The sequence below is a fragment of the Rosa chinensis genome, chromosome 5 (assembly GCF_002994745.2).
Source record: "Rosa chinensis cultivar Old Blush chromosome 5, RchiOBHm-V2, whole genome shotgun sequence".
In the NCBI taxonomy this organism is placed as follows: domain Eukaryota; kingdom Viridiplantae; phylum Streptophyta; class Magnoliopsida; order Rosales; family Rosaceae; genus Rosa; species Rosa chinensis.
Genome location: NC_037092.1, coordinates 16,249,172 through 16,260,935, shown reverse-complemented (window position 1 = coordinate 16,260,935; position 11,764 = coordinate 16,249,172). Strand labels below are relative to the sequence as shown.

The 11,764-nt window shown below is 39.1% G+C and overlaps 1 protein-coding gene and 1 long non-coding RNA gene across 3 annotated transcripts; one reads left to right on the top strand and one right to left on the bottom strand.

The window, feature by feature from the left end:
• Window positions 1-521: 521 nt before the first annotated feature.
• Window positions 522-2,303, top strand: LOC112167179. Of its 2 annotated transcripts, none has more exons than XR_005810850.1 (2): window positions 522-1,989; window positions 2,087-2,303. It is a non-coding gene; the product is annotated as an uncharacterized LOC112167179 (long non-coding RNA). The 2 variants fall into 2 exon arrangements; XR_005810851.1 differs by having other exon boundaries at window positions 2,066-2,303.
• Window positions 2,304-7,652: 5,349 nt separating this feature from the next.
• LOC112164969 lies at window positions 7,653-10,584 on the bottom strand. Its single transcript, XM_024301340.2, has 4 exons — window positions 10,404-10,584; window positions 9,051-9,471; window positions 8,862-8,939; window positions 7,653-8,069 (listed from the first exon to the last, which is right to left on the bottom strand). Exons 2-4 carry the CDS (start codon window positions 9,339-9,341, stop codon window positions 8,016-8,018), a joined length of 423 nt encoding a protein of 140 aa, XP_024157108.1. The 5' UTR covers window positions 9,342-9,471; window positions 10,404-10,584; the 3' UTR covers window positions 7,653-8,015.
• Between the last annotated feature and the right edge of the window lie 1,180 nt (window positions 10,585-11,764).

The window sequence follows — 11,764 nt, the reverse complement described above, 5'->3', positions numbered from 1 at the left end:
AAAAAAAAAAAAATCATCAAATTTAAACCAATTCATTAAATTATGTAATTGAAATTGATCAATCTAAAATGTTTATTTAGTTATTACCCTCTTTAAGTAGGTTTTATACTTTTATTTGATCCATTTAGACTGACAAAACTATTATGTTGCTTTGCAAATTATATATACTATATCGAAAGGCCGGTTGGGTGGTTACTGTTACTACTGTTTATCAGGTCTTGAAAAGACCCTTTTGCCCTTCATTTTCTTTTTGAATTACACTTTTTTTTTTTTTTTTCTGGTTACTGTTTCTTTTGTCAGTTTCCAAACTTCTTTCTTTGAAAATATGTAGTCTTTGTCTTCTTTATCAAGTTCTAGATCGATCTGAACTCTACCTCAATTTACTGCCATTTTCCCTTTCTGGAAGCATCTTTCTGCACCGACATCAACTCCTGCAGACTATAAATTGAAATCAGCAGAGGTAAGCAGAGGCGAAACAGCCCTGAAACGTGAGAAACATCCGAGAGGGTTTTCAGGTAGCAATCCGTTTTCTCTCTTCTCTTTTACCAATTTTTTTTCATTGATGTCCCGATCTTCCTTTGTGTTGGTTTCGCTGATTTTTATTCTAAATAGGAGTCTGGGTTTTGGGTTTTTTGCCTTTGTTTTTGTTCTGAGTTTCCAACCGTGGAATTGATTGTAGGCTATGTAGAAATGTAATGGTAAGAACCCTCTTCTCATTCTTTCTTCTTTTCATGATCAGAGTAATCGGCAAAAGAAGAAGAGGTTTTATTTTCAGCAAAAGCAAGATAAGAATGGGGTTCACTTGATTTGATGGCTTCAATTGCATGATGGCTGTTTTCATTTTTTTTTTTTTTTTATTATGAACAGACATAATGTTTAACCTTATACTTCAATACATTATTTGCGGGTGAAGCTATTTGGTTGGTATGGATTGCTATTGATCTTTCTTCTGTTAACTAAAGCTAATCTGATTCAACTCTTAATGTATGCGATTTGGTTTCCTTCTGCAGCCTGGGTTTTAACTTTTCAACAGTTCCAAGATCCAAATCATTTAGTAAATTGTCATTGGTTTCCATTAGTAAAATATTTTCTCCTGCTGATAAGTGATAAGATTGTGAGTTTGTGATGACGTGAGCGGTTCATTACAAGTACTATATACTTTAAAGTTACCAACTGATGTATGAATATGACCAAAGAACAGATTAGATTGGTACTTATTTCTCCATTGTTTTCTTAGTCCATTGTTTTCTTCTGCAGCATTGATTGTAATTAGTAATTATTATATTATCTAAAGAAACTAATTCATATGGTCGTTTCAAATATAGAATGCAGGAAGTTTTTCTTACTTGGTTTCCATAACGACATGTTAGTCTTCACTGTTGTTGTCCTATTTATGTTTTATGATTTCTTGATATCTAAGCTATAAAGTTATTAAAACCAAACTTCACAAATCAATGGAGATGGGTTCTGTTATACCTTTTTATGTATGTGGAATGCAGCTTTCTTCTGAAGCTTAAATTCTTCGTCTGACATTTCCATTTGCTTTATTGTGCAGACCACAGTAAAGTTTAGTTGATTAACCGATCAGTAAGAAGAAAAAGGCCTAGGTTTTTGGTGTATTGTGGTCACTAAGTTTGCTGCAGGTAGATTTAGTTCAATTTAGTTAGTTTTCTTTATTTTTTATCATTTAAGTTCTGGACAAATTAATCATTGGGAGAAGAGATTTAATTAGTACTAGAAGATGCATTTATGATCGATGATATCACTGAAATGGTTCATGCATTATGGTCCCGTCTTGAATTATTTGGTGGAGGCGTCAAGTTCAACAGTGTATGCTTTATTATTTTAGTAGAGTAGTTCTTATTTTAATCATCTATTGTTTTCTTTGCTCTGTTGATAAGCAGCAAGGCAGTTGGAATTCCTCAAAGGCAGGAGTTATTCTACTCATCATCAATCTACTCATTATAAACGCCCTCATTCCAATAACAGGTAAAACTAATTAATCTTCACAAATTCATTACTTGGTTTCTGAACACTACTTTCATTACTGAAATCCTCTATAAAGTATAAACACGATCTTTTGCAGGATTGTATAATGCTTGCAACTAATTTCTCAGCTTCACCCTCCTGCTCACAACATACAGCAGCTGTCTGAGACTTCTGATACACCAAGTTTGATACCAGTTTATTCATTGTAATCAAAACATTACAAAATCAATAATATTATCATTATGTATAAAAATACAATATAGACGGATCAAATCCCGCTGTAAAGCGCGGGCAAATCTTGCTAGTTCATTTACTATATACAGGCTTGGTAGGAATTTTTGATCAAGGGTTCTGGTGGTCTGAGGGTTCTGGCAAGTTGACCTACCAAATTAAAATCGTAGTAGCCCATATTTTGAGGTGATGGTTGGTAGCTGGGCCTGAAATAAGTTTCAATAGCAGGCTAGCAGGGTTTTCCTACAAGGAATTAGGAATGGTTCAAGCATAACATTAAAATTCATGGATTGACTACTTAAGATTAAATACTGAAATCAATTGATATTCAAAGTTCTTTTACAAGTTTCGAAATGCACCGCACGTGGATATACACTTTCAGCAAGGTATTATTCAGCATCAAAGTTGCTTGAATTAATCATCTGATACAAGGTGCATGCTTAGTTACTAATTACATGACAATACCAAACTTATACATGGCTTACACAATAAAGAGAATCCAAAACATGAAGACACCAGCAAACCCAACAATACTGGCCGTCATCTTCACCACCACCACAAACAGCACCAACGAGCAATCACATGGAGAGCACCGTCAGATTCAATATGAAACATAAACTTATAACTCAAGTATACTATGTCAAATGTTAGAGAAAAATTCAGCTACCGTCTCCAAACTATTTTGCCAAGGCCAATTTGATACCCGAACTCTCAAAAGTATCAATGTGATACCCAAAGACCTAAATTGGTATCAACGTGATACTTTCGTCCAAAATTTCTGACGGCGCCGTCTGTTTGCTGACGTGGCAAGCACATGTGTCTCAAAAAAAAGTGAAATGACCAATTTACCCTTCTTCTTTTTTTTAGAAAAATTCATCTACCGTCCCTAAACTATTTTGCCAAAGCCAATTTGATACCCGAACTCTCAAAAGTATCAATGTGATACCCAAATACCTAAATTGGTATCAACGTGATACTTCCGTCCAAAATTTTGACGGCGCCGTCTGTTTGCTTACCTGGCAAGCACGTGGGCCCCCAAAAAAAGTGAAATGACCAATTTACCCTCTTTTTTTTGTTAATTCATTTTTTTCCTTTTCTTTTCATTTCTTTTTCTTCCTTCTTCTTCTTCTGGGATTTTCTTCTTCTTCTTCTTAGGGTTTCGCGGCACCAAGCAGCTTGGGGCTGAAGCTCCCAATCGAACCCTATACCGGTCGAAGAACCTGCTGGTGCTGGGATAATCAACGACTCGTTGACGTAAATTGGGGCCGCCGAGTTGTTGAGCGAGACGAGACTTTCAGCCGGAATGTACTGTGAGAGAGTGGTCGTCGAGGCGGAGTACGTACGGTCTCCGAAGGGAAGGCTGTCCAATTCTAGGGAAGCCATTTTAGCTATTCTTCTTCTTCTTCTTCTTCTCTCTCCTCCTCTCTCTCTCTCCTCTCCTTCTCCTCCGCCCAAACCATCACTAACGCCGCCGAGATCCTCTCCAATTCCTGCTACAAATCCATCTCCCTCGCACTCCTGTGGATTAACCACCTCCTCCCATCGCTTTCCCTGTCTGATCACTCAAGTCCCTCCCGTTCGGCGCCAAGATCGCTACCATGCTCGACGGCCACTCTCTCACGATATCTTCCGGCTGAACGCCTCGTCTCGCTCAACAACTCGGCGGCCCCAATTTACGCCGACGGGTCGTTGATCATCTCAACACCAGCAGGTTCTTCGACCGGTATCGGGTTCGATTGGAAGCTTCAGCCCCAAACTGCTTGGCACTGCGAAACCCTAAGAAGAAGAAGAAGAAAATCCCAGAAGAAGAAGAACGAAGAAGAAGAAATGAAAAGAAAAGGAAAAAAAATGAATTAACAAAAAAAAGGGTAAATTGGTCATTTCACTTTTTTTTGGGGACCCACGTGCTTGCCACGTCAGCAAACAAACAGCGCCGTCAGAATTTTAGACGGAAGTATCACGTTGATACCAATTTAGGTATTTGGGTATCACATTTATACTTTTGAGAGTTCGGATATCAAATTGGCTTTGGCAAAATAGTTTGGGGACGGTAGATGAATTTTTCTAAAAAAAGAAGAAGGGTAAATTGGTCATTTCACTTTTTTTTGGGACCCAGGTGCTTGCCACGTCAGCAAACAGACGGCGCCGTCAGAAATTTTGGACGGAAGTATCACGTTGATACCAATTTAGGTCTTTGGGTATCACATTGATACTTTTGAGAGTTCGGGTATCAAATTGGCCTTTGCAAAATAGTTTGGGGACGGTAGCTGAATTTTTCTCCAAATGTTATATCAATGTTATGAAATAAAATCATAAAACTGACTTGGTGGATTGCTGCCGTTATCCATTTGGTGATCTGCTGCCGTTATCTATCTTATCTTCTCCTAGATACACACCATATCTCTCGTTATTGCTTGATGGGACAAACTCAATAAGAGCGTTTTATGTTCTAGCAGGGATCAAATACAAATACCATTCTATATATAAAGCTATTGAACACAGCAGTTACATCTCAGTTCCTTCCATCAAGGAACTGTCAAAATAACTTCATATCCTAATAGATTTGTCTGGATAACCACACAATTCAAATTCAAATTCTTTAACAGATATTCTAATATATAAACTAAATTCGATTACTTAATAAGTTTATATATATTGGTTAATGTATTTATATTTGAATTCAAAACAGCTTATTTACATTAACTGATACATACAAAATATAATAGCTAGTTCATAGGTATGATCTCACAAGCACCTGAACCAAAAGAGAAACAACGTACCCCATCAAGAAGGCAACAAATGCCCCAAACCACCTTCAGTGCATTTTATTCTTTAATTTCCTTTTCCAATCAAGACTTCCTTTGCCAACGAGCCACTCTCAATGCGATTGCCAATGCTGACTTCTTTTGTATGCTATGAAAGAATTTAAAATACGCATGCCTCCATGATTTCTTCATAAACAATGGACCACAAACACTCCAAAATCTAGCCTATGATGAAGCCAAGTACAACGCTAACATAGATATCAAACTTCCTGTTCTCATCGGTATCATCTTCATTATGATCATCATCGTCAGAGTTAGTTGGTGCGAGTGCGCTCGCCCCCGGGCAGACAGTTGAAACAGGAACCCCACACAAGGATGGATTGCCAACATAAATGGATGGATCAGTGAATGTTCGAAGTTGGTTGCCTGAAGGAATTTTTCTGGACAAGTTGTAAGACAAGTTCAAGTGAGAAAGAGAGGTTAATGAAGAGAAATTTTGAGGAACCTGCCCGGAGAGGTGATTGTGTGAGAGATCAAGAGTTTCCACTTTCCAGCCATTGCAAGTTTCCAATCTTTGAAGGAATGTTTCCATTTAATTGATTTCTTGACAAGTTCAACGTGCCCAATGCAATGAGGTTGCTTACTTCGTTAGGGATTTCACCTTCTAAAATGTTTGATGAGAAATCAATGTTATTTACCAATTTTAGAGTCGTGTCATATACGAGTTCTTGTCCCTTCAGTGTCAAGCTGGTCGTCTAAAGATAATTTAACAAAAAATACCTACGAGCGCCATTACCGTAGGCCAAAGCAATCAGATTATACAAACACTTGGGAATGGTCCCTGAAAAGTTGTTGTTGCCAAGGTCTATGATATGAAGAGATGGAAGAGAGCACAATTGATGGGGAATATGTCCGCTTAAAAAGTTTGATCGCAATTGGAGCATATGTAACTTGGATGAGACATTTGATTTTCTCTGTAGAGGTATGCCTTCTGTAAATCTATTGCCTCCAAGATCAATACTCAACAACTCGGTGCAGTTTTGGAATATAGAAGAAGGAATCTGACCGCAAAATTGCTGTTGCTCAGCTTCAATACTTTTAATGAGCTGGGAACACCCATTGGACTGGGGATATTGCCAGCCAAATTGTTGTCTAAGACATCTACAACCAATATATGTGACCACAGACTCCATGCTTGAGGGAATTCTCCAAACAAGGGATTGCTTCTTAAAATAAGGACAAACAAACTTGACATATTGCATATAAGGGGTGGTATACTACCATTCAGGTGATTGTTAGATAGATATGTAAACTTATTTGGAAAGTTCATGATTTATGTAATAAAAGTTTATGTATTTTTATTATGTAATTAATGAACATTTTATGCTGGAAAAGTGGAAGGGAAAATAAATTATTTATAGGATGACAGAATTCATTTTTCCCCGTATTTTCCCTTCTTAAAAGAAAGTTGTTCCTTTCCTTGTGCACAACAAACATAGGAAATGAAGAAATTTCATTTCCCATGCCCTCAATTTCGTGAACCAAACGAGGCCTAAGAGTGCAAGAAGCATGTTGACATCATGTAGCCAACCCAACTCATGCGCTGCTAAGGTTCACACCTCCAAGATTGAGGTTAGGGAAGAGAGATGAGAAAGCCAATTCAAGTTTTTGGAATAATTAGGATCAACACCCGAATAATGATCACAACTACGGTCAAGATGGTTCAAAATTGAGAGGTTACCAAGAGCTGGGGGAATCTAATTTGAAGCTTCCTGAAAAGTTAGGAATTCGAAGTCCTTGAAAAGCGTTGTTTCCGCTTAGGTCAAGGTAATATAAGTTCTTAAAGCTAAGCAAAGAAGGATTAATCTTACCCCCCAAAGAAGTGATCTTCCCGCCAAAGAAGCGTTGATCATAATTCAGATTCCGGAGGTCCATATTTGCAACGTGACTTGTATGGCTGTTGCATGAAATCCCTTTCCATTGACAGCAATCCTGACCCACCCAAGAAGAAAGTCTGCCGGAACTATCAGTAACATCTCCTTTGAAGGTGAGAAGTGTTCGTCTCTCTTCCTCGATGCATGATGGTCTTAGACCACTCGGAAGTTCACCTCCCAAACACAGTTTAGTAGTTTGCAGAGATGAAGATGCCAGAAAAAGAAAGAGCAAGTAGTGACTAGTGAGCAACATTGTTGATGAGGAAGCGATAGCTGGTAGGCTCGAATAGGTTTGCACTTTGCACAGAAGCTGTCCATGATCATACAGACTTTTCTTCGAACTTGTGGAAATGTATGCAAGTCTAAAACCGAGTAACATTAAATACCAAAAAGTCTGAAATGACTAGGGGCCAGGTATTCCAAAGCCATCAACGACCCCGTTTACAAGTTTCGAAGTCCCACTTAGAGTCTTTTAGGTACTTTCTCAGACACTGTTTGTCAAAGCAACAAGGGACTTCAATGTTTCGACCAAACTACTACTGTTCGTAAATTTATTTCTGTACGATATTTGGAAACAATTGTATGTTTACTTACAAGAGCACTGAAAGTTTAATAAATTTTCATCGATTCACATTTCTTTATTCCAATTGTATTAATAAACGCAAATGAGCTCATAAACCAGAGTTTCTCACTCCAGGATTCAAAGAAAAATTCTAAAGAAAAAAAGCAAAAGGAAAAGGAAAAGTGAACAAGCTTTTGTCATTGATTTTAGATTTTGGCATGAAAATACCAAAGAGAATAATTAAACGACAGAAACCAAAGAAATTCACCAACTTTAGAAAGAAACTCCACTTCTTGTCGTCGGCTCATATATCATTAGCGACATGTCGTCCACTGTACAAAACTCGTAGATCACCAAAGAGGGAAAGCCACGTGGTCCTACAAAAGAAGGACAGGTGGACTACAAAAAGGTCTCTCCCTCTCTCCCTGCCTTGTGCTGCTCGGATAGGTCTCTCTGTCTCTCTCACACTTTTTTTAAATCATTTTCCACAAGTTTTGTTTACATGAATATAAAAATTAATCGGCCCGATTACTGCTACTCGGAATCACTTTCCACGCTCTCCATCCCTTTCAGTCCCCTTCGCTTCTGCTGCATATCCAAAATAAACATAATGTTTAGGAACGAATTTTCACTATATATATTCCTAATTTTTCATTTGTAATGCTATCTACCTCCGATAAAAATTGAATTTCTCCGTAGTTTAACGTTACATCAGCTCCGATAAAATATCAAGCATAACGGCTGAATCTCGAGTTCCAACTTTCCACCCTCAATTATAGTGGGATATTTTTCTAGCATAAATTGACATTTTGCTAGGTAGACCGAAATTATATTATTAAAATAAAAAAATTCAATGGGTATTTTCACCTCTGCCGTTTATCATTGCACTCAAAGGACCCTCGTGACTATTTTCTTCATTTTGAATTTTGGGACCCTCGAAATCATTATGCTCTACTTTATTAAAAGCAGATCAGAGTTTTGTAACAAAAAGAAAAAGAAAAAAACAGGTAAACCGGAATTTAGATATTTGTTCTTCTTCTTCACTTGTCAGAGTATAAAAAGCCATTTTCTGCTAACCCTAGAAGAGAAATTCATTTGAAAATACACAAACAAATAAATAATTATCTCAAAATTAGTGGGATCCAGTTGTTTTGCAAAACTAATTTCCCCCATATTTTATTAAGGAGGGTTTTTAGGTGGGGAGGAGCTTTTGAGGTGAAACAGCTAATAAATGAGCAAGTTTTATTATTTTTTTTGGTCTGTGGCTAATGAGCAAGTTGGGAAGTCACATCCTATTCATTTGGGCATTAGAGCTAAAGATATTATCCAAAACAAAGAAAGGACAAAGAGGCAAGAAAGAGCAGAGGGCACAGCATTTACCTTCTTCACACATTTCTTCTCCCTGACCTCATAGCGATTCCTTGTCAAGTCAGATAGCCACATCCCTGGGAAACAATACTGCCAAAACAAAAAACACACAAAAATTAAAAAATTTATGTTTCAATTTCTAAGCTACCCAAAAACCAAAATCAAATTGATGAACCAGGATTGAGTGATGGATATTTCTACCTGAAGAGTTCTGTCAATGTTCTTGGCCCTTTTCTTGGGTCTCTGAGGCAGCTTCGTGCCTTTCATTGCAAGGAAATCATCTTCTTTCTCCTTCCTAGACAAAGCCACGTAAATTCTCGGCCACTCCACCACTTCATAGTTCACTTTTTCAGCTGCTGGTGCGGCAGAATGGTTAGCAGCACCAGCTAATTGTTCCGATTGTAATGAGGTGGAATCGACATGGTTCGCACGGTGATCAGATGACCCATTTGCCTTGTCATCTTTGGCTGACCTTCCCGAGCAAGATGGCATCTTTCTCTCACTTTTCTCTGGAGGAGGAGACCTTTTCCCAGCTATAGATCTAGAAGCAGCACGACCGTTCCCGACGGCAGTGCTTCTCGAGGGTGACCCATTAACCACAGCGGATCGATCTTCCAAATTCCTGGTCATGGCCAAAGAGAAGAGACTAAATCAATGGCTGGTGGGTATTTGGTATTGGATGAAAAAGGTGGAGACTTTGGAGTTAGTAGATGGAGTTGTTCCGCACTCTGAAGACTAGGTAGATAAATCAAAAGGGGAAAGAGAAGCAGAAAAAGACAGAATTTAATACCCACTTAAAAGAAGAAAAACCCTATTAACCATACACCATGTATATGATGTATTCTTCCAATTTAGCTCTAATTTAGTAATACTCACAACCCCCAAGAAAAATCCATGTCCTAAGAAATCCAATTAATTAAAAACAAAGAAATAGGGGAAGACAGAGTTTCCAAGAGACGAGAAGGATTGGGTGCCCTTTCAAGGTCAGGACAAAAGGGCACAATGAGGGATTTATGACCAATATTCTAAAACCTAACCCAACTGCAAAAGTTGAAGACACAAAGCAAAACGCACAGGAAAGCAAAAACCAAACCCTGTTGAGGTCTTGGATGCCCACTACGACACTAATAATAAGACAGTTGGGTTTGTGAAATTGTAGGTCAAACTAAAGGGTAAAAAGGTCAACCAAAAAAGAGTACTCTTTGCTGCTTAGATTGAACAGAACAGACCAGTTTAACAACAAGAAAATGGGTTTATAACTAGGATCTTGCAGCCTTTCAAAAAAAAAAAACTAGATCTTGCCCACACCAGAACACACCCTCTAAGCCTGCAAACCCAAAATCGGTAAAATCTCCATAATAAGATGAGCGCACAAACTTGAGGCCACCAAAGAGTAGCGTGATTGGAGGACAAAGACTTTTAACTTTTTTCCAAACCAGAAAACCATACAAGATCCAACCAATATATCTTGAGCAGTAAAAAGGAAATTATACAAGGCAATAATATTCTTCATCCAATGACGAAAAGAAACATAAAAGAGAAGTTAGGTGGTACCTGTTTGGAAGCAACCCTGAGGCTTCCTTTCTGAGTCTACCATTCGAAAACGACGACGTTGAGCTGGAAGAAGGGACCGGGGGGGAGGAGGCGGCGGAGGCATGGACTTGTCTGCCACGGCGGCAGCGTGGGCGGCTCGCCTTTGGACCTTGGCTTGTCTTGCTTGGGCTGATGAGGAGGACTCATCAGCCAAGACCCGGATCTCGGTTCTCGAGACCCGGGACCTCTTTTTGTGGCCCCACTGGAGCAGCACGTCGCCGCCGGAGCCGGCGCGGATGGGGCTGGGGGTGCGGCCGGGGCTGTGGGTGGGGCGGTTTTCGGGGCTGGGAGAAGTGGGTAGGCCTCCGAATTGGGAGAGGGTCGGGTCTTGGGCCGTGGGTTGGGATCGGAATCTGAAGGGTTTGGATTCCAACGAAGAAACTGTGCTGCTTGTTGTGGTTGTTGTGTTCTCTGTCATCATGTCTTCTTTTGGTAGTGCTCTTATGCTGGGTTTCTTGCCATTGCTGAGAGGAACACAATCTGGGCTAACTCTCTGGTACCTGCGAACACAATTCAACAACAACCGGATTAACAAAATCGAATGCAGATTAAGAAAATGAACTCGGAGGGTCAAGTCAAATTCGATTCTCTAAGGAGAAAAGGTGCAATTGGAGATCCTGGATGAATCTTTGAATATGAAGAACAGAACATCGAAATTGGTCAGAAAGAGCTCAGAAACTGAGATTGGATTGAATGTTGGACCATTTTGAACTTTCAAAACCATTTCTGCTGCTAACAACATACAGCTGAATCTGGCGAATTCAAACCCCATTTTCATCAAAAAAGCCAGCTCTGTTTCCATGGCAGCTGAGGCGCTTCTTCTGCTTCCCAGCAAAATCCCATTGGAAACAGAAGCTGATTTTCAGAAACCTGAAGTTGAAAAATCGAACAAAGAAGAAGATCTCATCCAGTAAACCGATCGAGTATTGAAAACGGAAAAACAGATTAAACTTACGAAAAACAGATGGAAATCCGATCCCAAGAATCAAGCAATCACTGGGTCAAGGTCGAGAATCAAAACAAAACAAAAACCAAGAAAATGAAAAGGAGGAGCCACAGGCAGACCTCATCATCATCCGCTGAGAAAAATCCAATCACTCTCTTATCAAAACATCAGAGTAAAATAATGGCTCTTCTTCTTATTAACCAACAATGGGAACGGAAAACGAAGCAGAAGAAGAAGCTCAAGGTGGAAAACAGTTGTTGTTCAACAGAATCTAAAGTCTTCTCCACAAACAATCTGACAAGGGAGAGAGACAGAGACAGAGATAGAGAAACACAGAGAGGCTGCGATGCAGGAAACGAGGCAGATCCCAAGTGGG

What these genes read in the sequence shown, in the direction of transcription:
- LOC112164969 (XM_024301340.2), bottom strand. Translation starts at nt 9,341, where the DNA reads ATGCCATCTTGCTCGGGAAGGTCAGCCAAAGATGACAAGGCAAATGGG. An exon ending in ACATTGACAGAACTCTTCAG is followed by an intron (nt 8,940 to 9,050) that starts GTAGAAATATCC and finishes TTGTTTTGGCAG; the next exon opens with TATTGTTTCCCAGGGATGTG. An exon ending in AGAAGAAATGTGTGAAGAAG is followed by an intron (nt 8,070 to 8,861) that starts GTAAATGCTGTG and finishes TTGGATATGCAG; the next exon opens with CAGAAGCGAAGGGGACTGAA.